At 45.4% G+C, this 26,731-nt stretch overlaps 1 protein-coding gene across 1 annotated transcript; it reads right to left on the reverse strand.

Moving 5' to 3' along the window:
* Positions 1–26,104, reverse strand: LOC142766071 (uncharacterized). Its single transcript, XM_075867901.1, has 8 exons — positions 25,853–26,104; positions 23,106–23,200; positions 21,984–22,176; positions 20,077–20,125; positions 18,720–18,823; positions 13,968–14,056; positions 8,079–8,298; positions 1–112 (listed from the first exon to the last, which is right to left on the reverse strand). The coding sequence occupies exons 1-8, from the start codon at positions 26,033–26,035 to the stop codon at positions 98–100; spliced, it is 948 nt and encodes a 315-aa protein (XP_075724016.1). The 5' UTR covers positions 26,036–26,104; the 3' UTR covers positions 1–97.
* Between the last annotated feature and the right edge of the window lie 627 nt (positions 26,105–26,731).

A 26,731-nucleotide genomic window follows, 5' to 3' on the forward strand; every position in this document is an offset into this window, starting at 1 on the left:
CTCTGGATCAAGGTTTAAGAAAAGCGTTTCCACGTTTAAGAAATCGTCTATTAGGAATATTCAAGCTGTTCGTACGTCTATCCGTGACACGCTGGTTTCAAAAGGATGTTATCTGAAAATAAATAATTATTGAGTGATAATGAGCAACTTTTCTCACAGTTATATTCATATGCACCTGCCCTGGCGTTACATTCCTAATTGCTGCCTACAAATACTGACGAAAAATTGTATTTTTTGGAACAGAATGGCGGCTCTAGACCTACTGTTTCAAAAGTTCCCTTCAGCACTGTAGGGGCTACAGGCTACAGCCAATAGGAAGGGCACTTAGCCCCTTTACATGCATACATTCGCGCAATGTCATCTGCTCGACGTCTTCACGACGTCTGCTCGCCGAATCGTCTATGCATGCTCATTGCAGATAAGGCTAGTTCATCAATATAAAAATACAGTGAAACTGTGGTCAAGCAGGCACAACAGGCCCACAAGCAGGAACAAGCAGGAACAAGTGGGCGCAACGAGAACTTGAAACGTGCATTTCTTGTTCTACTGAAGATGGGTAGAAGTTCATGTAGGTGGTTCTTAAAAGAAAGAAAAGAAGACAAAAGTAAGCCCCGTAACTGTTTACATCATAGTGCGACACCCCGACGGTGACTCACGAGGGATGGGGGTAAGGATGTATTAAAAGGGATAGGGAGGATTGAAGGGATAGGGATGGAGATAGGGCAGGGACAGAGAGACCCACATACGGATATAAGGAAAAGCCAGGAATGATGAACACGGTCGCAAGAGTCCGAGGACGGGGTACCACTCAGCGAGAGCTCTTGTCGTCGTCAGGAGATGGCGTGGGGCGAGCCAGTCGGCCAGAGCTGCGCTGTCGTCGGAGATCTCAGGAACCCGACCGGTTGGCACAAAATCCAGCGAGCGAGCCCGTAGACGTTCATGCCGGCGGAATACTTCCCTTCGTGGCTGTTTCTCTCCGACGCTGTTCGTGGCTCTCGTATGAGTGCTTCCTCGTCGACGCGTTCCGTCGCATCTTCCGCTGCAACTCTTCTATCCTCTCTTCTTCGTTTCCACTGAAGGAGGATCCGACGAGCGCGAGACGCTGTACACCAAGTTTCAAGTCCGTTGGAGAATCAGCGTTCTTATGCCCGTATTCACAAACCAGCCTCGGCCTTACTTCACGTTTTCCCCAACTTCCTGTTTTTTCTACATGCGTTGTAAAGGACCAAAAAATGGTAACAGGGTGAAAGATATGGACAAGACTGGTTCATGTATACTGGTCCAATTTGTTTATCATGTTGAATAAAGGTTTAAAACCGATAACGAAAAATCGAGGAAAGTATGAGCTTGGTTTGTGGATACGGGCCTTAGTCTGGTGATGCAGCCCAAACAATGTCTTCGATAGTTAGTCAACCCTGTCAGTTTTAAGGCATTGGTTTATCTGGGACTATGTTTTGTCAAGCAAGCGTGTGGTTTTCTTACACCTCATAGCTCTGGTAGTGCTGAGCCACAGTGTTGAAACAGAGTATAGTAGATATAGCGCGGCCGATGCTTTGCTGAAAATTCAGCGTAACAGTTTTGATGACGCACGAAAGCAATAGTTCTTTTGTTTCATGTTCCTGAGCTTGGCTTATTATACAAGAGGCAGCAATTATAAATGATAAAATATCATAGTCAGCAACGTGTGAAGAAATGAGTGATAACTTTTTTTTCCTTTGGTTATACACTCGAGAACACATCTTGGTGCTGCAAGTCGGGCATGGCACTGCAGTGCAACTATTTTCGGCTTGCCAGGAGATCCGACACTGCAGCAGCCGACTTATCAAATACATTTGCATTTCATGAGATCATGCCCAGAATATAAGGATTCTACGCCACACACATGCTAACCGCAAAGGATATATACAACCCTACTCTTTGTATTGATTGCGGTATCGATGGAGTAACAGCAGGGAGCAGCTTTAAGCAAACAGAAAAGCCCCTCAGATATTATTCGCACACGTGTTATACCCGATACAGGAAAGGGAACCCCAGAGGTGAGCATGCGCTGAAGATGATTCTAACAGGCACGCACCACTTCAGCTTATCTACCTCTTACACTCTAGGGACGTGAATGTTGTACAGATGTCTTTACCATGAACTCTAACACAATTGCATTTCACGTTTAAGGCCTTAATTTTTGTACATCACTATTTGCATTTACGTGCTGTGTGGCGTAGCGTAAAACTGCTATTACAACAGGTTTAAAATCATTCTGCAACACTCATTTAGTATGGTCAGAAAGCATGACCTATATAGAGCGAAATGTTACATCGCAGCACATTGCCTGAAATTGATACATAATTCTCAAAGTAACCTGCAAATTATTCACCTCTGCACTCGACATATTCTGCTTCAAACCCAAATAGATAAACCATAAACTCCAAGTCTATGGCCATTTTGAGATTTGAGAGTTATAAAAGACAGGGCAGGCAAACATGACCACAAGGAATAAGTCAGGACAGCGCAAATGGCGACTAACTGCAAAGACGCACATCGGCGGAAAATAACACATGGAAACTGAACCGCGCATACACAAGCAATATGCGAACCTGTCAATCTGGCCCACGTGGGTGTTTACGTTAAGTGTTATGGTTATTACGTTTGATTTCTTTTTGGTGCTAAGTAAGCCACGGTTGACTCGCGCTTACGCTACCGCCATCATCGATACTCGATGCACGAATGATTAAACGCGCTTCTTCAATCACGCACTCGTACGAAAGAGCGCATTCACCCAATTCTGGCACGCACCTACACCGTGAAAAATGTAAAGCCAGAGTAGAAGGTGAGCCTTTGGTCAGCGTTCTCTTGTGTTCTAATAACCCCTGGTTAGCAAAACGGCCCGTCTCTCCTACAAGCAGCTGCAGCTAAAATGACCCTCATACACCACACGGGTATGGTAATGACTGAATTTGTTGGGTTTGTTATCAAACACCTGTCAGTGGATTTTTTGTATATTGGGCGCTTATTCTTTATCAACCCAGCGGCACAAATCTATTTAGCTAATTTGTCTTATAGGAAAATAGGATATCTGTAACCGGACCTTCACGTTCGAATCTATCTTTACATTGCCGAGAGTATTCATGCCGCAACTCGATGAGTGCCCAGATTTCTACAGGCATGGGAATGAATAAACGCGTGTCCGATTATCGAACCACGGCATATCAATAACAGTAGTGCATGCATTAGTCAACCGTCGAACAAGTCGCAAAAAAAAAATCGAATGCTTGAAAGGGCACCCCAACCAATGTCACCTAAAAAATATATTCCATGCCTGCTCCCTACTCCGGGAATGGCCTTTGACGTCACTCAATTTTGACTGTCGCCTCGTGCTGAGTGGACATACAATTGCATGCTGCCGACATTCGAGAGAGCAGGATTGCTAAGCCTGCGAAGCCTATCAGCGTGTGCTGGTGTTTCTTTTGCTGGCTGCATGAAGATACCGTGTTTTTCTGCGTCTGTGAACTGCTGTGCTGCCTGGTGATATGATATTCTTTGTTCACTGAACATTGGCGTAGCGAATGTCCACAAGCTCTCCCAACGGAGCAGTTCTGCGGGCCCAACTGCCATCGCTATTGACAATGTACCGGAGGTTCGAGTGTTTTCGTTCTCCAAGGACGATCAGAAAGCCAAATGGGAGCGTGCCGTTCATCGGGATGGAATGAATGTGCATTCGCTGTGTAATTCCGAGGTATGCTTTTGACTTGCTTTAAGAGCGTTAACACGTTCTGTTCTTTCTGCAAAGTGATATCGTGTGCTTTTCTTACTTTTTGGCGAATAAGCCTTGATGTTAGACACCTTGATACGAAATTCGCTAACGCACAATGCCGCAATAACGTAACGTTCCGAGACAGCACTAGGAACTGCAGATTTAGCGTTTTTGACGAGTGGTTGTACATACTTTGGGTGAGCTTATGCACATAAGTGGTTGTGTTGTGTGTTCTGTGTAATAGTTGCTGCGCTTCCCACCAAGTTGACGGGCATGTTTGCCGAGACGTGGTCTGCTTGGCTGCAAAACGATGACGAAACGAAGTAGACGCTTGTTCGCACTCCACTTCATTGGCTTACTAGGCGGAGCGAGATGAATTTTTACGTTCACTGCTCGCCCCTTGAAAAAGCCGAAATGAAGCAATGAACGCGCATAGCAATTTATTCTCCGAAGAGGAGTTTATCTTTCTGGGTGGCTATGTGAGCATACGACCACGGGCTTATTGTAACATCTTCGATTTTTTCCTAGAGAAGAGGACAGGAGTACTGGTGCGTTGCGTCGTGTGCTTGTTGTCAACTACGAAAAATTTCTTTCCTCAGTTTTCACCATTTCTTCATGGATGTTACAATTACGCCACAATCTCGCCGAAACCATAGCCCAAGTCATTTGCTTCAAATATGTGCTGCTGCTTAATTTTGATGCCTGTAGACACCTGAAAGTTTTTCTGTTTTGTACATTAGTAAATAAGTGTCATGTGCTGCAGAAAGCCTATGATATATCGCTTTCGTAAATGGTGTATTAGCTCCTTTTCGGACCGAGGGCGTTCAATGGCTTTCATTTATTTTTAAGAGAGATAATAAATGGCTTACTGATAAATCACGCACAAAAAAATTAATGCGAAATACATTTCGTTAACCACAGCCCATTGCCACGCAAAAAACAATCTTCAACCATTGCATGTGTAACACTCGCTTGCGAGCATTTTTGTCGTTTTACGGAAGACGGTGCCGGCAGTGACTTGATATCCTAGCTTCACAGCCTATCATGCACGCTCACTCGATCAAGCAGCGCCTCCTCTATAGTTTACCAATGTCAGCAAGATGCACCCGATACAGTCATTTGCCACCCTCTCCTCTAGCCCTTTCCTGCGATTGCCCGTCGCGACCCTTCGTGAGCGCTTTGCGTTCATGGGGAGAGAGCCAATCATGCATTGCCTCCCGACCGAAATCACAAAAAGTTTTCTTTTTGTTCAGTTGTGTACGATTCCGTGGGGTGGCGTCTTGCAATTCCTCGTGTTCATAGTGTTGGCCGTCACGCTGGCTGTGTAAAAGATACGGTTCTTCGGGATAGTAAACACTTTTAGTTGGGCGTACGTAACGAGCCTACTACGTATGCAGCACGATACGTTGTGTACGCTGCATGCGAAGCGCTCAACGACACTTTTATTTCACCGTATTGACCGTGCCAAGTTACGTTTGGTTCAACTAGACGAATGCTCTTAGAAATAAAACAGCTTTTGGGGGCTTTTTAGCGCCCTCGTGCGGTAGCTGTGCAACATCGTCTCTCAAAGTAAAACATACTCTGTTTGGGCCGGCTTTGTTGCTCTCTGCGTTTGACGCCATCGCTGCTGTTTTGCTATCTGGTGGCTATCTCAATCGAGATATCGCGAGAGTGTCACGCCGCGTACGCTTCGCCTCGTCACTTTTACGCACGCCACATTTTTTTTCGGGCGTACGCGCGCATCTCTGGAACCGATGCGTTACATACTGCACATGTGCAGTTCTCTCTCGTGGCAGTGCTGTGTACGTGGGCTCGTTACGTACGCCCATCTGAAAGTGTCTAATGTGTCGCCGTTCGTGGCGTTTTGCGGGACACCAATGGGGAAGCGTCACTGTAACGCTACTGCGTGCGTTGAATTTGAGGGCGCTATGATGCAGTGGCGGCATTGCTTGAAGCCACAAAGATGGAGACCGAAGGAACAAATCTGACATACGTATGGTATCGGAGTGGGAAACACGCCTGTCGCGTCTTCGCGGGAAAAGCGCTTAGACGCACGTGCGACGCGAGCAGAGCTACCTATCATGTAGCGCCGCATCACGACCACTCCCTGAACTAAGGCGAACCGAAGGCTTCCGTTGAGAAGCGCGCGATTCCATGGCACTGAAAGAAATAAAGGAGGTGTTGGGTCAAAATGGCATTCAGCGGGCCTGAAATTATATTTTATGTGGCATTGCAACATAACTCCGCGTTCAAAGGCGAAGGAGTGGTTTTCTCCTCGTATTCGCTGCCCTTCCTACAGGCGATATCTCCTCCTTGCCATATATTCCTTCAAAGCACATGCACGATGTCAGAACTAAACGTTAAGCATATCAAGATTTTGTGCTTGTCGGCTACACGTTGTTACCTGAGCTTACGCAGCCAGAATAAACACACACATACGCACAAAGACACATACGCAAACAAAGTGACTTAAGTTGATCGTGCATGAGATGCAAAGAAAAACTGGCCGGCGGCTGCATGGTTAGGAAGTGTTGGGGACAATTCGCACCCGATGTATCGCGTATATAGACCAATCGAGAGTACGTACAGTAACAAAGTCACGGGGACCACTCTTCTTGCGTCACGAAGTGTGCCAGTGAGTCGAAAATCGCCAGGCGAGATTAACGCCCTCGTTTTCGTTTTCATATCTTGAGAGACTGGTGAGAGCTCCTTAAAAATTATTTTCCCGCAACCCTCCACGCGTGGCGTATTGATAGAAAGAACATAGTGAATGCAAAGTACGGGATCAGGATTTATTAAATTGCCCAGCGTACTTCATCGCTAGATCAATGTGTCCAGCTGTTGCCTGAGCATGCGAAAATGGGTTTCCATTCCTTCTTTCTTTTCCGCAGTTGTGCGTTTTTTTTTCAGTTATACGACAGTGCTTGGGGCGCCTTGACGTTGCTCTCATGACCATATTTTAACAACGAGTCTGAATGGACACTTAGCAACTAGCTGAGCCCTCTGTTATTTTGGTTTGAGCAGTGTAAGCTGTATAGTTACTATGGCTTCCTCGGGATGTCGCTATATGCCCAGGCGCACGTTGGCGATCACACTGAATGTAAGCTGCACGTTCGAAGAAAAAAGTAAAGCGCTTAAAGTTATGATGCCTGCCAACAAGGGTGTGCGACCACTCGCCTCTTTGTCACGCCGATAGTACATATCTTTCAGCGAACTCGCTGGTGTGACAATGAGGTAAAAAGCGCTAAAGGCGTGTGGCAAATTCCATTATTTCCACTAATAGTTGACGGACTGTTTGCGACAGTCTATTCATGAAGCAATGTGCTCTTTCAGTGATGTCCTTTCACGGTACTTGGAAGGTTGTTGAAGGAAACGTTGAAGGGTATTACAGTTTGGCATAATTTTTTACAACACTGCCCCAATTACAAATTTACAGCAAAGCATACAGATGTGAACAGAGGTAGTAACGTTTCACGTATACGGAAGTAGTAACGTACACCACCCTGGCAGTACAAGTCAGTGGTCTCGAACTGCGCACAGAAAGCGGGCCTCAGGCAATAGGCGCAGACAGTTGAAGCGAGGGGGGGGGGGGGCGGGAATGCAAGAAATGTCAGCGGCCGTTCTCGATTGAAATGACACAAAGCGTATCAGATTAAGTGTAATTTCTGAAGGGTGGGTGGAGTAAGGATTTGAGAAACTTCGATACACATGTGCCAAATGGCCGAAATCTGTACGCCAGTTCTAAATTATTGATTCTTGATCTTCGCTTTTGGTTCAACGCGCAATCGCTACTTGAGTGTTCTCACGAAAAGAATGCTTACGTCATGACCATGTAGCTCATGCACGTGCTCATGAAGAAAAACTAAAAAAAAATATTTGAGAAGAAAGCAATCACGTGTGGCTGGCAGGCTGCTAGTGAAAAGTGTACAGGTTGTACGCGCACCGCGGTGCGTGGGCTGTCTGTTTGAGACCCCCTGATCATAATAGGAGAATACTTACAACCTCTAAAAGATAAGAATGGTTGCTACAGATACCAAACGCTTCCATGATGTTGTAAACGCTGCAGTCACTACCATTTTTATGGGTGTAGGCTTAGAAGATGTACTTTATTTCTTAGGAAGTAAAAACAGTGCAAAGATAGAGACAAGGACTGAAGAAGAGACGGGAGGGCGCTGAACTCGCAACTAAGATTTATTGGAAAGAACACGCACGTATATCAAGCAACCGACTTAGAATAGTTAATCATCGTCCACATTTTTTCTGTTTGGGCAGCTGAAAACGTGTGTACTTTGACTTCCAAAGAAGTGTAAAATGAGACAGCACAACTTACGTGCACAACGTGTTTCATGGCGAAGTTGCTCGTGAATCTGGGTACATTAAGGTCTTCCGCGTCGAGTAAGTCCGTCGTTTGTACAGATAACACCTTGCCATAGTCAGTAAGAATGATAAATCTCGTCAGCGTCCTCTGTATATTCATCGTGACTAATGTTGGCGATTTATTTGGTTTCCCGAGGTTATCTACTGCTTTTTTAGGGCTTTTAAAGCTGATGCTGGAAAGAGTACACACAACACTGTTGAAATAATGTATAACGCTCGACTACAGATCATTTGGTTATGGATACGAAATTAAAATGGCACAGCAGAATGGCAAAGAGGAACCACACATTTTACTGAGCGCTCTAGCTGACCGGTTTCGCGACATACGTATTTCTTTTCTGAATTACGTTGACATTTGCTTCCTGACGCTAAGCTTAACAATGTTGCACAACCTAACATGAAGACGTTTCTGTCACATAATTTGAAGCGCTAAGAATGGAGCTCTACAAACTAACTCCACAAAGTTTCAACTTGGTCTAGCTGGCACGGCATAGCGGGATGTGAATCAGTGCAACTACATTCGAAGTTACAAAATAAGGAGAGCAATAAGCAATACCTTTAACGCGTTACCGCCGGTGGCTTAACTCAGTTACGCCTGGGTGTGCGTAGCGAGAGGCACGACTCATCTAACTGTTTAGCTTGATTCTCTCTACCGTTACGTCTCTCAAGGCTCGCTACTCAATCTTCCTCTCTATTCTCGGCTGCCCGCCTCTTGATTTCGTTCTGACGATGAAGCCCGGCTTCTTTCAGTATCTCCTACTCACTATATCCATATCTGCCGGCGAGATCCACCAAGCCGCCCCTTCTGCATATACGATGTAATGACAGCTCCTCCTCTGTTGCAGCGCGGTTTGACTGGTGGCCCCACTGACGTCATTCCGAATGGCGCAGAAAGCCGCTCGGTCAGCGGTGGTGGTTGCTAGGCAAAAACAGAGCTCGTGTTGCGGCCACTGGGCCCCGGTGAATCACCGAGAATACGGCGACTGTAGCTCTCGCTACAAAGGCTCGTTTCGCAGATATACCGGTACTCGCGTGGGTGAAGAATCAGCTTAATCGTCAGTGATAAGTCGAGTTACAGGGAAGTAAATAAAAAGAAGTTTATCTTCCATTTTATTTCGATGCGAACCCAGGTATCCTGCATAATATGCAAACGTTCTACAGCAGAGCCACAAAAGTGCTCCAAACTGCTTAGAAAAAAAATTTATTCGAAGGTCATGCCGAGGAGCAGTCTCCTTAACGCAAGTTGTATTTTACGGTCGAAGCGTGGAGTCGCGAAGCCTAAAAACTCGTAAAGTGAGCAACGAGGGGGTTGTTTCTCGATTTTGCCAAGATATTTCACAGCGTACTGCATAAGCGCCTACTACTAAAGCTTATCCAGCTCTACATGGACCCTATGAATGCCTCATAGATTACAGAATTCCTCATTAACTGCTACAAGTAGGCCTGAAATAATAATAGCCCATCTATGGTCGCTCAAGCGTCTGTGCTAAAACCCCTCCCTGTTCCAAATTCACAATTATGACCTATCTATACATCTTACTTCTTATATTCATTTACTTCTGTCGACTGGGTAATACTTCGCAAAATACTAATATTTCTAAGCGAACTGAACTCGAACAGCACCTTAACCCAGTGTAAGAGTGGTAATGTCGCCGATTGACAAAACCTAACCAGGCTAAAAGCATACTTGTTTCATTTCAACGCCAGCATAATCCTTTGTCATTTTAGTGCTCATACTTTAGACCCACTGTTCAAGAAGTTGAATTGCCCCGCCACGGTGGTCTAGTGGCTAAGGTACTCGGCTGCTGACCCGCAGGTCGCGGGATCGAATCCCGGCTGCGGCGGCTGCCTTTCCGATATGGGCGGGAATGTTGTAGGCCCGCGTGCTCAGATTTGGGTGCACGTTAAAGAACCCCAGATGGTCGAAATTTCCGGAGCACTCCTTTACAGCATCCCTCATATTCATATGATGGCTTTGGGACGTTAAACCCCAAAAATCTAAGAAGTTGAAGTATAGAAATACCTATGCGTCACCTTATCATGTCAGCTATCCGGGAACTGATATATATTCCGCGAAAGTCATACCACACGTGGCATAAAATGTTTCGCCTAGGAATTTCTCTTGAGGTCTGATCATTATAGCATAAGCCGCTAGTGCCGCGCTCCTCTTGTTCCTTTTTTCCTTGTTAAAAAAGTGCCCTACTTAACCTTGCAGTATAATGATCAGTCACTAACTAGCCCAGCTCGCTCTCAATGCTCTTGAAGCTCATGAGGCCTGAACTCGAATATCCAGCGACCATCTTAAACTTGCACCATGCTTATTGATTAGACTGCAATCTGCACAAAAATATGCTGCTAGGTTCATTCACTCTTCATTTCCCGCCGCAGTGGTCTTGTCGCCCCGCCGCGGTAGTCTAGTGGCTAAGGTACTTGCCTGCTGACCCGCAGGTCGCGGGATCGAATCCCGGCTGCGGCGGCTGCATTTCTGATGGAGGCGGAAATGTTGCAGGTCCGTGTGCTCAGATTGGGGTGCACGTTAAAGAACCCCAGATGGTCGAAATTTCCGGAGCACTCCACTACAGCCTCCCTCATAATCATATGGTGACATTGGGACGTTAAACCTACTGATTTTTCGATTTTTCGATGGAGGTTACAATGCTGTAGGCCCATATGCTCAGATTTTGGTGCACGTTAAAAACCCCAGGTGGTCGACATTTGCGGAGCCCTCCACTACAGCGTCTCTCATAATCATATGGTGGTTTCGGCACGTTACACCTTGCATATCAATCATAATTCATGATACTTGTACGACATAAGCGTATCATGCTTAAAACGTTAAACTCATCTTGATCATCTTTTTGTTGTTCACTACATCAGCAGCCTCTGTTTCGTTTCACAAGTTTTTAACACAGATTCCTTAACCGCGCCACTTGTAAAATCCTATCGAGAAGCACGGACAGCTAGGCGAGTTGGTAATTCATCTCACACCTGGCGCTGGGTCCAGGTTTCTTCCTTTTGCATTTAAATTTTTTTCCCACACTTAGTTAAGAAGAATCCTATTGAACTTTATATCTGACCACATAATCCACCTAAGCGCACGCTCACGAACTGGCACTCCTGCTTTTGCCACCTCATTTTTTATTGGCACAGCAATGGAGTGTAATGGCGACCCCCGTGACATTGCAGCAATCACGCATTCATCAAAGTTTGCGGACAACGTCACTGCTCATTGCTCGTCTTGGATGTCGTACTTTGTAACATTAATTTGTAAACCGCCTCTCACGCAATACCTGCTAAAGTAATTTTTAAGGTATCGAACTTGGCTGAAATTTAAAGATGCCGCCCATTAGAAAGCACTCAGGCCTAATTAGTTGCCGATAAGAGCAACAGCATCAACAAAGTGCGCGCTCCGTAGGCGCTTCTGACGCCTTAAGAACGTGTAGTAGACTGTTAGCTGATTCACAGAAGGCAGACATATGAATAGCAGGCCTGTCATGATGTAGATACGACTTTACGAAAATAGACTTTGGTAGCTATTGTGGTAATGTTCTGCTGTCCCATATTTTTGGGCCGACTAACTAAAAGCGATCTTATTTTCCCTCGATTGTCAGCTACGACTTGGCTTAGTGCTGTTGTATATGACATACACTGCTGTTTGTACCATATGAGGGCGAGCACGTTAATAAAAATTTAGTTACAGCGCGGTCATCAATGTACGAAACTTCAAGCAGCCTTGTTAATTATAGCGCAGAGATCGAAAACGAGGCCTTCTTAAGAAAGCAACCATGCGCGAGAAAAAAAATTTAGAAGCCCCGGCCCATACAAGCATTGGATTCAAACGAAGCTTACCGTGTGCGTGCATAATGTATTACGTTTGTTTGTTTCATTATTTATTCACCAATATAATACTTATTTCATTTATTTATTCATCCTTTCTTTTATGGTTACATACCCATTATTTGATTAATTGTAAATGTGTCGTATTATGGAATGCTCTCTCCAAGCTCGGTCTATTCTGAATGCCGGGAATTACGTGAAACTCCATCCATACGCTTGTCAGCCCAACGCTACAGTTGCTAAAGGCAAGAACAGTGATCGTGACTGTGTATGCAAACTACCTTGTAGCAACCTTAGGTGACAAGTCATTTGGATAAATGATCCGCTTGCGATATAAGAAGCGGCTGATTGCTGACAACTTCATCATATAGAGAGCATCAGTGTTTGAAAACGGTGCATACTAATACACATTTCTCCAGCGCACGTTTTGGGGCTGCATATCTTTAGGTTTGCCAGCACCGAGTGTAAGTGTTTTGGACGCTGTTGCACAATAGTTCGGATCAAGTAGTGATAGGTTTTTCTGCCCACACCTCTATAAACAGCCCTTAAATGGCCTTGGATGTCACGGGACCGCTTTAAGCTCTACCACAGTCGAGTACCCTGTACTCTAAATTGTTACCCTGTTTTTTCTAACGTGCGCGCGCGTCCACGCTGCATTGGAGTGTATTGGGCCATTCATGATGCGCTCGCGATCGTTTGGCTAGCTCGACATATACTAAATTTAGTATCACGTGACGTGAATAAATGACGAAGGTAAATGAAACATCCTAACATGATAATGATGACACGAAAGTCATGTACGGCATCATTTACCTCAACTTCGTAACGTTGTGCTGATTTTTAAGTGACAGATCCACCCTTCTCATTCGTGCTTCACATATCATAGATTCCCACTGTACGTAGTATTTGCCAATTTTTTTTATAAACATGTCAAAATCGTTAACCACTTTTTCCAAACGCACGTCTCAGTGTTGTTGCATGTTTGACACGACGGGCGTAAGCTCGTTTCGCTGATGCTCACGGGACGGCTTTCTGCTCTCCCATAGTAGAGTATCTAGTACTCTTAATCGTCAACCACTTTCTCTAATTCAAAGTGCTCTCTCATAGTTGAGTACAAAGTACGCGAAGTCATTGGGCACTTTTTCTAAACACACTACTCCCTCTGTTGTCAACCTAGAAACTTTGTTTGCGTGATAATTGTTCGGGCTTTAAGTATCAAAACTACCGTAGGATTATGAGGGAGGCCGTACTAGAACACTCCGGAACTTTGAACCATCTGGACTCGACTTTCTTTTTCTCTATCGAAATGCGGCCGCCATGGCCGATAATCGGTCTCGCGACCTCTCAATCAGCAGTCGAGAACCGTCACAACAGTGGCGGGGGCACTTTAAAGGTGTCTGTTTATGCCCTCTTCAGGTATAATAGAAAAATTATATATAGACTCCCCGAAGGGAACCTTGATGGAATGCGAAACAGCAGCGGTGCGCACGGCGTTGACCCAGTAGAAACGTGCGTTCACGTGAGCGGTGGAAGAACGATTTGAAGTGGAAACCGGTGTAGCATTTACTTGAGCAAGCGTTTCTGTGAAACACAAATGCAGACAGGCGGGTCAGGCTTCGTGTAAGTTTTATCACGGATAAACAAGCCGAAATATTGTTTCCACTCGACGTGTGGTCAAACGTTGCGGGTGATAAGGAGGGTACACCGCGAGGGAAGTGCATTTCGAGCAGGTGGAGGAGCGGGCAGCTGCAGCGAGTGTGCTGTGGGTGAGGAGGAGAGGCGCAGCGCTACCGGCGAAAGGAGCGTGTGAGGGGAGCGTCACGTCAACGCGTAGCCGTGGCGTGACCTACTTGGCACCGCTCCTACACCGGCGGCGAGGGTAACGCGTTGCGGCGCGTTTTTACGGACACACGTACGTATGGAATTATAAACGTCAGTAAAATAGTTGCTCGGCATCTCAAACAAGATATTTCGGGTCACTTCAAGCATGCAGCGTCTAGCTCACTTGTCGTTTCCCGTGTATTTGCCGATGCATACGAAGTGGGAACCAGGGTTCAGCTTGATCCAACCAGGCAGCCAATCCTCCATTGAGGTCTGAAAGAATACCAAAATATGGATAGCTGGAGGCGTATCTGTAACCAGCACTTTTAAACTACCAGAACCGCATAGTCGTTCAGCGAACGTGGAGCGCGAAAACGCACAAAAAACACAGAAGAGCCACACAGCACAAACGCTCACTAATTGTTATAGAGAGCTCATGCTGTGTGGCTCTTCTCTTTTTTGTGTGTGTTCACAAGCTCCAAGTTTGCTTAACCGATACGAACTACCAACTAACGCACCTTTCTATCCTGTTACTGGAACTGCACCCAACTAATTTTGTGTTTAAAGCGGTAATTCTGTTATCTCATTCAACATTTACCCGAGTTCTGAAACCAGAGAACAGGTTGAGTCAAACAGATTGTTTCATTATTTGGTTAATATAATGCGACCCCGTGCCTTACTCATTCGCCTAAGACGACTGAAAGGTAGAGACCACCTTTTTCGCCCATTTCTCTTCCGAGAATGTAAATTTCTTCTTAGCCAACCATAAATGAAGCCCGTAAGCTGCATGCTTTGTAATCATCTTCTGGCCGAGGTTCTAACGTGTGGTGGCTGGTTCGAGTCCGTAGTGGGACGAAGCTTCATAAAAATTTTTCCAGAACTTTTTCTTTAGGTATAACATGTAATACATCAATGTATATACAGAAATGGCAAGATCATCCACCCACCGACAGCGTCCACATAATTGCTATAGCGAAATTTCACCAGAGCTCTTACTGTCTTTCTCGAGATGACTCGAAGGTTAAAGTCACCTTGTATTTTTGCTGGGTTGATTCATTGATCCTCCCCTGCCTCTAGAATTTTTGTGCACCTATGTAAGTGTACGCCCTTTTCCTCACACAGTCTCGTTTTCTTTAATGAAGAGTTCGTAAAACTACGTGATGGTGACGTCGTGATGATGTCCCAAATATTGGCAATCTTTGACGTTACGATAGCGCTATGTGGTGGCGTCATCACATGATGACAGATTTTGCCTCCGGCATGTTGACGCAGCGGACGCGGGATGCCACACATGCCGCCAAAGGTTGATTATCGTGCTTGATAAGACGCTAAACCTTTCACCTTGATGGGGCCCGGCAACACTTTTGTAACTTAAATTGAAAGGTTTGACTATCAATCCGGACTGTGGTGGCTGCATTTTCCATGGAGGCGAAAACGCTGAGGCCCGTGTGCTCAGATTTGTGTGCACGCTAAAGAACCATAGGTAGACAAAATTTCCAAAACCCTTCACTACGGCGTCTCTCATAATCATGTTGTGGTTTTCGGACGTTAAACCCCGCCCCTCCGCGGTGGTCTAGTCGCTAAGGTACTCGGCTGCTGACCCACAGGTCGCGAGTTCAAATCTCGGCTGCGGCGGCTTCATTTCCGATGGAGGCGGAAATGTCGAGGCCCGTGTGCTCAGATTTGGGTGCACGTTGAAGAACCCCAGGTGGTCAAAATTTCCAGAGCCCTCCACTACGGCGTCTCTCATAATCATACGGTGGTTTTGGGACGTTAAACCCCACAAATCAATCAATCAACGTTAAACCCAACACATAAATCATATCAAAGTTTGACTATCAGTGCATAAGCGTTTGGCATGCGCTGATAGTCCCACATTTGACATTCGACAAAATTATTAGAACCCGTCCATTGAGAGGGAGTATCAGGAATTGTTCGCATGCAAACAACGCGTTTTATCTCTTTTCATAGCAGTTAGTGCGCTCCGAGCAATGCAAAAAAAAATCAATGAAACCGAATCGAGACGATGTGTACTTTCGTCAGCGTGCGTCATGACTTCAAGCATCCTTTTTTTTCGAATAAGTGGTAAATTTCTGTGTGTTCGCTAGTGCACGTGTGAGAGCGTGGCGATGCCTTGTGGTGTCTCTAGTAAGTACACACATCACCATGCTCAAATCAGCCAATGACCATGTACTTTGGGTATATAGCGCAGTAACTTCGCTATATGACGTCATTCATATAGAAAAGAATGAGCCATTTTCTCGCTGATTTCAACAAATCACTGTAAATTTCAGGACTCGTGCAGCACTATAAAGTAACGCTAGCGTGATCTTCGACTGCACATCGGCAGCGTTTTCTAACCATGCTTCTAAAGTGTTCCAGTGCATTTTTAATAACATCATGGCATCGACACTGTGCAATCATTTGCACCTCTATTAGCCGTTGTCTCCTCGGTGACGTGCTCAATTTTCTGCGTCTATACCAGTCACTCATTGGATTGGATAAACTTTCATTTGGTCCTCCAAAACACAGATAACTGTGTTGCGGGCAGCTCCCACGTGGGGACTGAGATGCCAAACTCCTCAGCCGCTTCGCGGGCTTGGTGGACAGCCCAGAGATGATCTGCCAAGGATGAGCTGCAGATAGCCGCCTCCCATCTGGCAGAGGTGATGTTCGATATATGAGCGAATTTGGTGCACTGCCAGAGCATGTGTTCTAATGAAGCTATTTCCCCACAATGTGAACAAAGATTACTTGGGTATAGGTCAGGTTACATGATGTGTAACATTTTCAAAGTAGGGTACATCCGCGTTTGCAAAAGCCTTAATGTAAGTGCTTGGGGCCGGGTTAGATTTTTGTGAGGTGGAGGGAAAATACTTCCAAACAGGTAAAAAAGTTTAGTGAGCTCGTTATATGTTGTAAGAATTTCCCGGTTATCCCCTTCACCGGTAGAACGCATCCCCGGGGAGGCGCGGTTGGAGAGTTCTCGCGCCGCCTCGTGTGCTGCTTCATTGAAATTGAGAGGGCAATCGTTGATTTGCCCGAGGGGAGCTGGGAACCAACTCAGAAGATGATGCGTTATGTTCTTGCCATGCAGTATTCTCAACGTTTGTTCAGAGACCGTCCCCTTGGCGAACGCCCGTAGTGCTGCCGTGGAATGACTGTAGCCGACTTCAATGTTATCCATCTTGAGTGCTAAGGCGATAGCCACCTGTTCCGCATTGATTGGGTCTTTCGTCCTGACCGTCGCTGAGTTGACGACATGGCCATCCCCATCGACCACCACTGCCACAAACGCTTTCCCATTGGCGTAGGAAGCCGCGTCAACAAATACGACCCCTTCTTCCTCGTTTGAGACTTGACGAAGTATAGTCCTGGCCCTCGCTCTTCTTCTTACGACGTTGTGTTCTCGATGCATGTTTCTTGTTATAGGAGACACCGTGATATTCTCCCTGATACTCTCGGGGATATCATTGTAATTGTGCCTGATTGTCATTGGGTGTTGGCCCAGCTCCTGCAGGATCATTCTCCCCGACCTTCTTGTAGATAACCTTGCAAACTGTGCTCTCCCTTGGGCTTCTGCTATTTCTTCTAGCGTGTTGTGAATGCCAAGCTCAAGCAGACGCTCGGTGAATGTTGTCAAACGCTTTTTCTAGATCTAGGCACAGAATGGCTCTCACGTCTCTCGTTTCGTTGTCGATGACCTGGTGTTTGATAAGCCTAAATGCATCTTGAGTGGATAGCCTTGCCCTGAATTCAACCATATTGTGTGTATATATGTCGTTATCTTCCAAGTACTTGTTTATCCTTTGCAGTATGGCATGTTCTGGAACCTTGCCGATACATGATGTCAAGGATATTGGCCTCATGTTGTCCAAGTTAGGGGGCTTTCCTGGCTTAGGAATAAGGATTGTCCTGGCCAGCTTCCACTGCTCTGGCACCCTGCCTTCTTTCCATGCTGCATTGATCATACCCTTCAGCATTTCAATTGAATCATCTTCAAGGTTACGAAGGGCCTTGTTTGATATACCATCCGGGCCAGGGGCCGACCTGCCGTTGAGATCATGCAAGGCTCTTCTGATCTCCTCGATGTTAAAGCCGCCCTCAAGACCTGGATTGGGCCTGCCCTGGTACTGTCTACTTGGTGGTGCCAATCCTCTTTTGATTGGGAGGTACTTATGCACGAGCCGCTGCACGACTTGCTGTTCTGTAGTGCACTCCATCTCTTTATGCAAAATTCGAGCGATAACAAGATTTTGATTTGTTTTGGTGGTGTTTTCGTTGAGGAGAGTCACTCATTGAGCATTACGCAAATGGATTCGTGTTCACCCACAAACGCGAAAACTTTCCCCCGGTGGACGGCCATTTATCGCTTATACCTAGCAAAGCTACTTAACAATATCTGGGGCGTCACAATCCGAAACCACGTTATAAATAGGAGAAACGCCGTATAGTGTAGGGTCCTGGAAATCCTACCATCTGCGTGCCCTGACAGTGCACAGTACATGGGCCCCTGACAATTCCTCTCGGCCGAAATGAGGTGGCGTAGGTGGAACACTTGCTACGTGGCTCGGATGCTGACTCACAGGGCGCGGGTTCAACCACGGCCGTGGCGATCGCATTTCGATGAAGGTGAAATGGTAGAGGCCTTGTACTGTGCGATGCGAGGGCACGTCAAAGAACACCAGATGGAATAAATTTTCCGAGTGATCCACTACGAGGTCTCGCATAATCATATCGAGGTTTAGATATGAAACACCTAATGTACTATTATAACATCCACCGAAATGAGACCGCCGAAGAAAGAATCAAAACCGTGACCTGAGTGTTAGAAGCCTAGCACCGAAAATGCTTTAAAAGCGCGGCGGACTGCTAACGACTTACTACCGAATATTTCCTCCCACAAATGAATATAGCTTATACTGTTTTCACTTACGTTGCTGTTTGAAAGGCTTTGGCCACTGAACTCTTCGAAAATGTGAGCCGACACTAAAGCGAAAGCGTCCTCGTCAAAATACTGCCCCACACTAATGTTTTCGTCTGAAAAAAAGAAAAACAAGGAGTATAAGTTAAACGCTACGTTGGAAATGCTCATGCCTAGGACGAACGTGCTTTCCAACAAAAATTAACGCTGCTGCGGGCAACAAGTCGTGCGAAGCTAGGTTACAGACATGGGCGAGCGCATGGAGGGGGGGGCAATAGAGTAGCGTCCACCCCCCACCCCCCGCCGCAGTCAACTGAATAGGGGCACAAAGGCAGCCCCATACAATAACATAAAATGAAGGGGGGGTGCTACCTCGGCCATCCCCCGCCCCTGGAGGGAATTCCTCCGCACGCTAATGGTCACGGTATAGAGCTAGTAACCGCCTGGCAGCCCGGCTTGCCTTGGCCTTTTTGTACTTTGGCAAGTGTCCCCCACCCCAAACCCTTTCTGTACTCTATTATTTGTGGCTATGCTTGTATCTTTTTTTCATATATATATATATATATATATATATATATATATATATATATCTCTTTCTGTGTCTGTTTCCTAGGGTACGTTCGCACTTGGCTTCGAAGGAGGTGAAAGCGACAAAACTCACCGGAACTCGCCGGTTGTCTTCTTACTTATTTCTCTCTCTACCTATACTTATTCTCTGCAAATTATTGCTTTCTTCTGTTTTTGTCTGTTTATTCCTGCCTCGTTTTCCCCCAGTCTATTTTTCTCTGCGTCTTCTGTTTACAGCAATATAGAAAGATAGTAATGTCTTACTTGCACTTCACACATAGACTACAAAATACATAAACAAAGTGCATATAAAATGGCAAATTGAGCATCCATAAGCTGTCTACACGACTACACCCACAAGCTAGAAGTATATGCTTGTTTCTTCAATGAAGTCCGTGGGAATCGGAACACTCTGTGAGATTTTCAATTTTTCACTCAAATAGAAAAATTGACTAAGTGTTACTGATGTAATGTGCTAACATATCCAGTTCAAGGATGACAACCGAAAAAAAGAATATTTCAGCTCTTCATTGTTATTTTTGTACTATGTAAATAACCTTGCATGTTTGTGCCAAGTAGCTCGTGTTTGTGATTGAGAAAAATTTCGAACTTCCATTTTAAAATCGATATGAAGGAGCTCACAAATATTTCGAAACATACCTGTTTCGCTTATGCTGCTAGCATAAGAAGTTGAGAAATATCTCGAGCGTTAGTAATCGCAGGCTGAATGTTCGATAGTATTTAATGATCAATATACTCACAATCTTTGCATTAAAATTATTAACAAAAGGTGCTGACTCACTGATGAATGTGAAATCAACTTGCGCCAGATTTTCGAAGTTGAAGTAGTTCTGAAAACAAAACAGAAAAAAAATGCACACTTCGCAAAACCAAGGAGTCTTCAATAATCTCTCGTACTTGGAAAATACTGACAGCAAAGCCTGACAGCAAAGCCTGACAGCCTACTGACAGCAAAGCCTGATAATATGTATTCGGATAAAAATTCTTTTCTAGGGCACAGCATAGAAAATTCAGCAGTCAAGCAAAAAGTTACACCATTCGCAAGCAGCCTCTCATAAAACGCAAGCTGTTCTCCACTACGTTAGAAGCTGTTAATAGATGCCAGGTTTCGTTATTTTGCAGATGGCTGCCACTAGCGAACACTCAATCCCATTCAATTCATTCGTTATTCTTCGCAAGAAGTATGCATCAGTCCTGATATAAAGGCAGAAACGCATAAGACAAAGGAGATGTTAAGGGGGCCCTTAAGTCACGACTAGGTATGCAAACAATACAGAGCGCGAGAAATTAGAATAATGGCGGTTGAATGGGTCATTCTATTCACGTCAAGAGAGCATGAAACAATGTGAGTTAGCTTTGTAACTGGTAAACGATTGGCAATCTATTAGGTCTGTGGTGTATTTTGTTTCAAAGATGTGATGCGGTATGTGTCAATGTAAATTATCCATAATTTGTGCGAGATTTTGGAAAGGTTCATCACATAACTGCGCGAAAAAAACAGCCGAAAACACGAAAGAAGAGAAACGGACACACGAGCGAAGATTGTGCGTTTGTATGACTTCTTCTTTCGCGTTCCCGTCTGTTTTTTGCGCAGTTGCACTATAGATCAGTACAAACTCGCCCATCTTATCAATATTCTTTGGAATAGCTAAAGTACTAACATATCGATGAAGCAACATACGAAATAGAGCAATTCCCGACATGAATCCGCGGTGCCGTTTGCATCAGATAAGCTTATGGTTAAATAACATCTATAAACAAAGCCTGCTATAAGAAACAATCTCGCATGTTCGCTTATTCATTCACATAAGACGACGGGAATATGCAGGCCATCTCTTTTTTTTTCCTCTCGGCGGATGAATGCTGCCCTGCCTCCCTCGGTACTGACTTTCTCACAGTTCGGAGGCACCTCATTTTATTTTTGTGTAGCCTCCATGATCAGACCGTCCTTTAGTCATAGAGTTTTTTTAAGTTAACTGGAGGAGACTTTGGCATTGCGACCATTCAGCGACCATGAGAATGCTGGGTAGTACATGGAATCGCCATACTTTTGGGTCTCGAATCGCACTTGTGGCTTTGCCTATTTCTGTGTTTCGGTTTCATTTCGAGAAAAGGAAGGAGTTGTTCTGAACTTCGTGACTGGATTTCAGCTCGTGAGCCTGAAAAATCGAGGTGGTGATGCGTAGCTGATAAACTGTTGCGGATTGTTCTTTCGTGACAAAGGAGCTTCAAGCCATACGAAGCCAGAAGGAACGTGAAATACGCAGGCCTGCTTTAGGCAAAACCATTTGCCGCCCATGATTCCGATGCTTGCTGAAGTACCATGCGTGGGCAGCTCTCAATGACACTAGCGCTAGAGTTCCTTCCAATGTATTTATAAGAAACTGTATGCTTTAAGCAAGCTGCGATGCGATGTGAGGACGTCATCACGTTTAGGACGTCACCATGCACGTTTACGTGACGACACTTTTCGTCACCATCACGTCTTGTCGACGTGACAAACTTAAGCGATCTGCGAAGCAATTCCGAAATCATAGGGTGACGTCACCTCGCGATGATGTCTTGCATCACTCGTCACTCAACCCGACGCCACGAGACGGCGCCACGCAGGACGCCAACAAAATTTCGGGCTTCACGTGGCATCATTTCGGGCTTCACGTGGCATCGCCTTGAGAAAATAAAGCTTGCCTCTGCCAACTGCTTCGATCGGTTGGAAAAACACACTCCCACGGCGATGTAGTCTCCCGCGTTTATTCTGCCACCACCGCTTCCGATAGTGTAGTCGCTTGCATCCGTTGCCCTGTTGTAGTAGTGCCCCGTAGCGTTACTCATTTCAGTATTGACGATTGCGTTTCGTGGCCCCAAAGCAGCTATTCCGGCACTGGAAGATGGATGCACGCGCAAAAAGTGAACGTCAGAAATAATTGTCGTGGATCTCCAACAGCATAGCCACATACACATTTATTATAAACCTAGAATAGAAAGAGATAAAGAGGCCGATATCAATTGATACGATGTCTTGCAGAGTAAGGTGTTGGGAAAGTGGTTATAGGAGGAGGAGGGGAATAAAGAGGGTACAGATGAAAGCATAGCGCTGTAAATTCAACATCAACATCAGCATCATCATCATTAATCTTACTACGTCCACTGCAGGACAAAAGACTCTCCCATGTTCCGCAGTCGACTCGCGGATGTGCTTGATGCAGCCACATAGCACCCGCAAAATTCCTATATAATCTCCTCTGCCCACAAAACTTTCTGTCTCCCCTTCACCCTCTTGCCTTCTCTGGAAATCTATTCTGCGATCTATAAAGACCAGAGGTTTTTTTGCCATGGTGCTACATGCCCCACCAGCGACCATTTCTTCTTGATTTTGACTATAATGTCCCTTAAATCCCGTTTCTTCACTGGTCCACTCTACAAAGTGCACTACAACACATTAAGTGGTTGGGAAAGGAGTGTGACGGTAAAAATTAGAGAAGGAAGAACAGGATCACCAGCTTCGTTATGTGCAGTCTTCGCAAGATCAGTGCGCAGCTGTACTTTTTTTCTTCGTAAGTATGTTGAGATGCTCTATAATGCCCAAGCATATGATCGGCTTCCATCATGCCTGTATCGTTGCCGGCAGGCTTGTATGTGCCACTGTGGGGAAAAAATGTTTGCGCAAGCACGCGAAAAAGACGACGAGATCATAATGCCAGTGATCGGATCAGCCTGTCCTGGTGTACTGCTAAAGTTACACGTTGCTGTGCTGTTACAATACAGTGTGGCAATATGATAGAAAGGAACACGATAAAATGGACGTCTTACGGTTTGTCAGCAGAAGAACAATATACAAAAATGTACGCCGCCAAGTTAACAAATCCTTTCGCCACAGTTTCACACATCGGTTTTGCATATCCCATCTGAAAGGAACAAAATTGCCTTCTAAACGGTAATTCATAGTTTAGAGCAGAGAGATTTCTGAATTAACCCATCAATAAGTCGGTCACGTCTTTTAACTTAACTTTCAGATACTAAAGCACACATGGGATCTAACATGCAAGAGTACACAAAAAAAATGCAATAAAACAAGTTTTATTTGAAGAATTAACTGAAAATGTGCTGGGCGCATTCGCTACAGACGCCTTTTACTTGTTATATTGGTTCTAGCAAGCCCCACTCGAAATATTTCTGGATCTAAGTGGTTTTATGCTGCCTCTACAATCATACGCATGATGATGATGATGAAAACTTCATTTAGGTCCATAGAAGTCACAGGCAAGACCCAGCGTCACACGGCTTGTCACACATGGGGACAGCCAAGCCAAGCTTGGCCGTCTGTTCAGATGCACCCTGGATGGATGGGAAGATTTCTTTGCATTGCTTCTCAGATCGACCCACGTACGACCAAGAGATAATTTCACGTGCTGACGCTATGGTGAAAGTTTGGCAATGATTCGCGTCATAACATTCTTATATTGTGTGAAACAGCACATAGACCGAAGGCACAAATAAAATACAGGTGACAACTAGACAATCATTGCATTTCGGCAATCTAGTGTTTTTCCCCTTCCTTTTGTGCTTGGTTTGTGTGCTCTGCTTCAGCCCCGCCGCGGTGGTAAGTGGCTAAGATACTCGGCTGCTGACCCGCGGACGCGCGATCAAATCCCGGCTGCGGCTGCTGCATTTCCGATGGATGCGGAAATGTTATATGCCCGTGTGCTCATATTTGGGTGCACGCTAAAATACCCCAAGTCGTCGAATTTTCCGAAGCCCTCCACTACAGCGTCTCTCATAATGATATGGCAGTTTTGGGACGTTAAACCCCACATAACATGCGTTCTGCTTCCCTAGTAAAAATTAACGGTCACACGTACATTTGCCCAACTTTCTGTTTTACTGGTCATAAGTGATGACTTTTGTATGACTCAGACTGAAGTCGATGCCGCGGGACGCTGATAATGATGACGGCAAAATCTGCCCTTTGGTGAGGCATTCAGTACTTTCACTTTGAGCAGGCTCGAGATGCAGGTGGGTATGGCCCGTAGTCTGGAACTGCACTTCTCACAGCAGGCCACTTTGCATGGTCGACGTGCGCCTCTTGGTGCTCACCTTTCTCGCAAGCGAGACAAGGTCTCCCAACGGTTCCTCTCGAATAGGGAAACTTGAGTGGAAATTAAAGTGTGCTGTCTTTCTGACTTAATTTTACAGCAAATAAAAAAGATGTAATAGATGCCTAAAAATTCAAGAGTTGTTGTCCGAGGGTGAATATGTGATAAGTGAAGCTTAGCGTTTGTAGCAGACACACTACCTTTCCTTCCTTCCTTCCTTCCTTCCTTCCTTCCTTCCTTCCTTCCTTCCTTCCTTCCTTCCTTCCTTCCTTCCTTCCTTCCTTCCTTCCTTCCTTCCTTCCTTCCTTCCTTCCTTCCTTTCTTTCTTTCTTTCTTTCTTTCTTTCCTTCTTCCTCATTGCACAACCTTGTTTCTTGCGTTTGCCTTTTCACAATCCGGGAACTGGACTTTGTGCCATGTACATTATCATCACCGCAGCTCATCTGTTTTTTCAGGCAACAGCGACGGTCGTGTGTGAAACGATACAGTGCAACATTGAAAAGCAACCATGACATCAGGCCGAGTGAAACGACATGTAACCTCGTTAGAAGATCAGACTGGCATACTACAAATGGCTGGTGTTCCACATTTATCGGGCCAACATTACTACTCACCACACCTCTCAACTAATTTTAGGAAGGGAACACGCCATAGGCCAACATCGATTACGAGTGGCACAATGCGGCGTCTCTCGTTAGCCGTTCGTATTGATTGCTTGGGCGGTGATTGGGTGCGCGCCTGTTCAGGATGATGGTCATTTTTTTTTATAACCACACACAACAGACGTTGATCCTACCAGCTCTGCTGCAAAACACGAACACACAGAGGAAATAATTTTTTATTTCTCGTTTCTTTTCTGTTTTTGCAAGGTTTATATGCGGTGTTGCCTGTGTTACACCAAGGAACCAAGAAATACGAGAGCGTAAGACAGCCCAGGCCTCTAAATTTATCTGCATTTGAAATGCAATAAGCGCAACATACACGGGGCACAATAGGAGCAATTGAACTGAGAGGTTCGTGTGGGCCAAATAATCATAAAATCATAAACACAAAGGAGAAAACAATGCCCAGCCAACTTCACCGAAGTATTGCAGGCTAACTTATTAGAAATAAATAAATAAAGTAGACATGTTTCAAATAGTAACATTTAAGAAGAAAAAGAGACATGGGTGGAAAGTTAGAGAGCACTCGCCCCCACCCCCCACAGCCAATCACCTCCAAGGGAACGAGAGAAGATCTCAGCGACATATTGTACAAAACCCTTTACCAGAATACGCAAATAAATATTTTGACTTGGTCTTGACTTACAAAAACATTTTTTTTCTTGCTTTTTTTTTCTCGGTTTCAATCTTCCATCATGCAGGCTGACTTTGCCATCTTCTTTGTCTTCTCCTTTCATGTCCTTACTGTCAGATAGGATCCCGTAGCGTACATTTTATCGAAACGTAAATAGACAGTACTTACCGGAAAGACAACGTGTACGCCATTGTTGGCCATTGTGGATTTCTGATGCTGGCGAACGATGGCAGGCAGAGGACTGTGCGGAAGATAATTCGCCATGCTTTTGGCACTGTGACTCGGGTGGTTGAGACGCTCCTGGTGGGTATAGCTGTCGAGAAAGGACCTAACTATTGAGCTAGCTGGCATGCAACTGCGGGCGATAGAAGAACCACTCAGCTGCAAGTGATGCGCGAACCTTCAGGAAAGCGCCTTCTGGCGTCGACAAATTATCGACTAAAGATAAGCGCAAGCTTACGCGGGATGCCTTATACGCGTCACGAGTTCGTGATGCTAGCCCCAGCTCACTTACCCGTACGATGAAATAGGCAGCAGTATTGTAGCGTCATGTGCCCGAATACAATTGAGAATATTGAGTGGGCGTCTCAAATAGGTAGGCTTAAGGAACCCGTCACTACGTAGTATCCCGAACTCGAAGAAAATATGTATAATTCATTGCATTCGAACATCCTGATTTTACCAAGACGTCTTCGATACGAAGACTTATGACATCCGTCAGCAATGTAGTGTAATTTAGCCGAACAGAAGTGAGTGGCCAGCCAAGGTGTGTTGAATTGCTGCAGGTTCAAGACACCCATCGCCTTGCACAGAAGGCAGCATTAGTTGGCGATTGCATGTTATATGAGCCCATAGAAAGACCGGGGAAACGGTGCGAGGCAAGTGGAACGTTGAATGGATCGCAATAAGAGGCATTACTTATTGTGTAAGAATAGAAACGTTTATTTACCGATGAATGTCTCCGCGTGTGCTATACTGACAGTAATGCCACAAACTGTGGCATGAAATCGCGCGAGCGATTGCCCCCGTCTTCATTGGCTGTGAAAG

This window comes from Rhipicephalus microplus, chromosome 6 (genome assembly GCF_043290135.1).
Source record: "Rhipicephalus microplus isolate Deutch F79 chromosome 6, USDA_Rmic, whole genome shotgun sequence".
NCBI classification, from domain to species: Eukaryota; Metazoa; Arthropoda; class Arachnida; order Ixodida; family Ixodidae; genus Rhipicephalus; species Rhipicephalus microplus.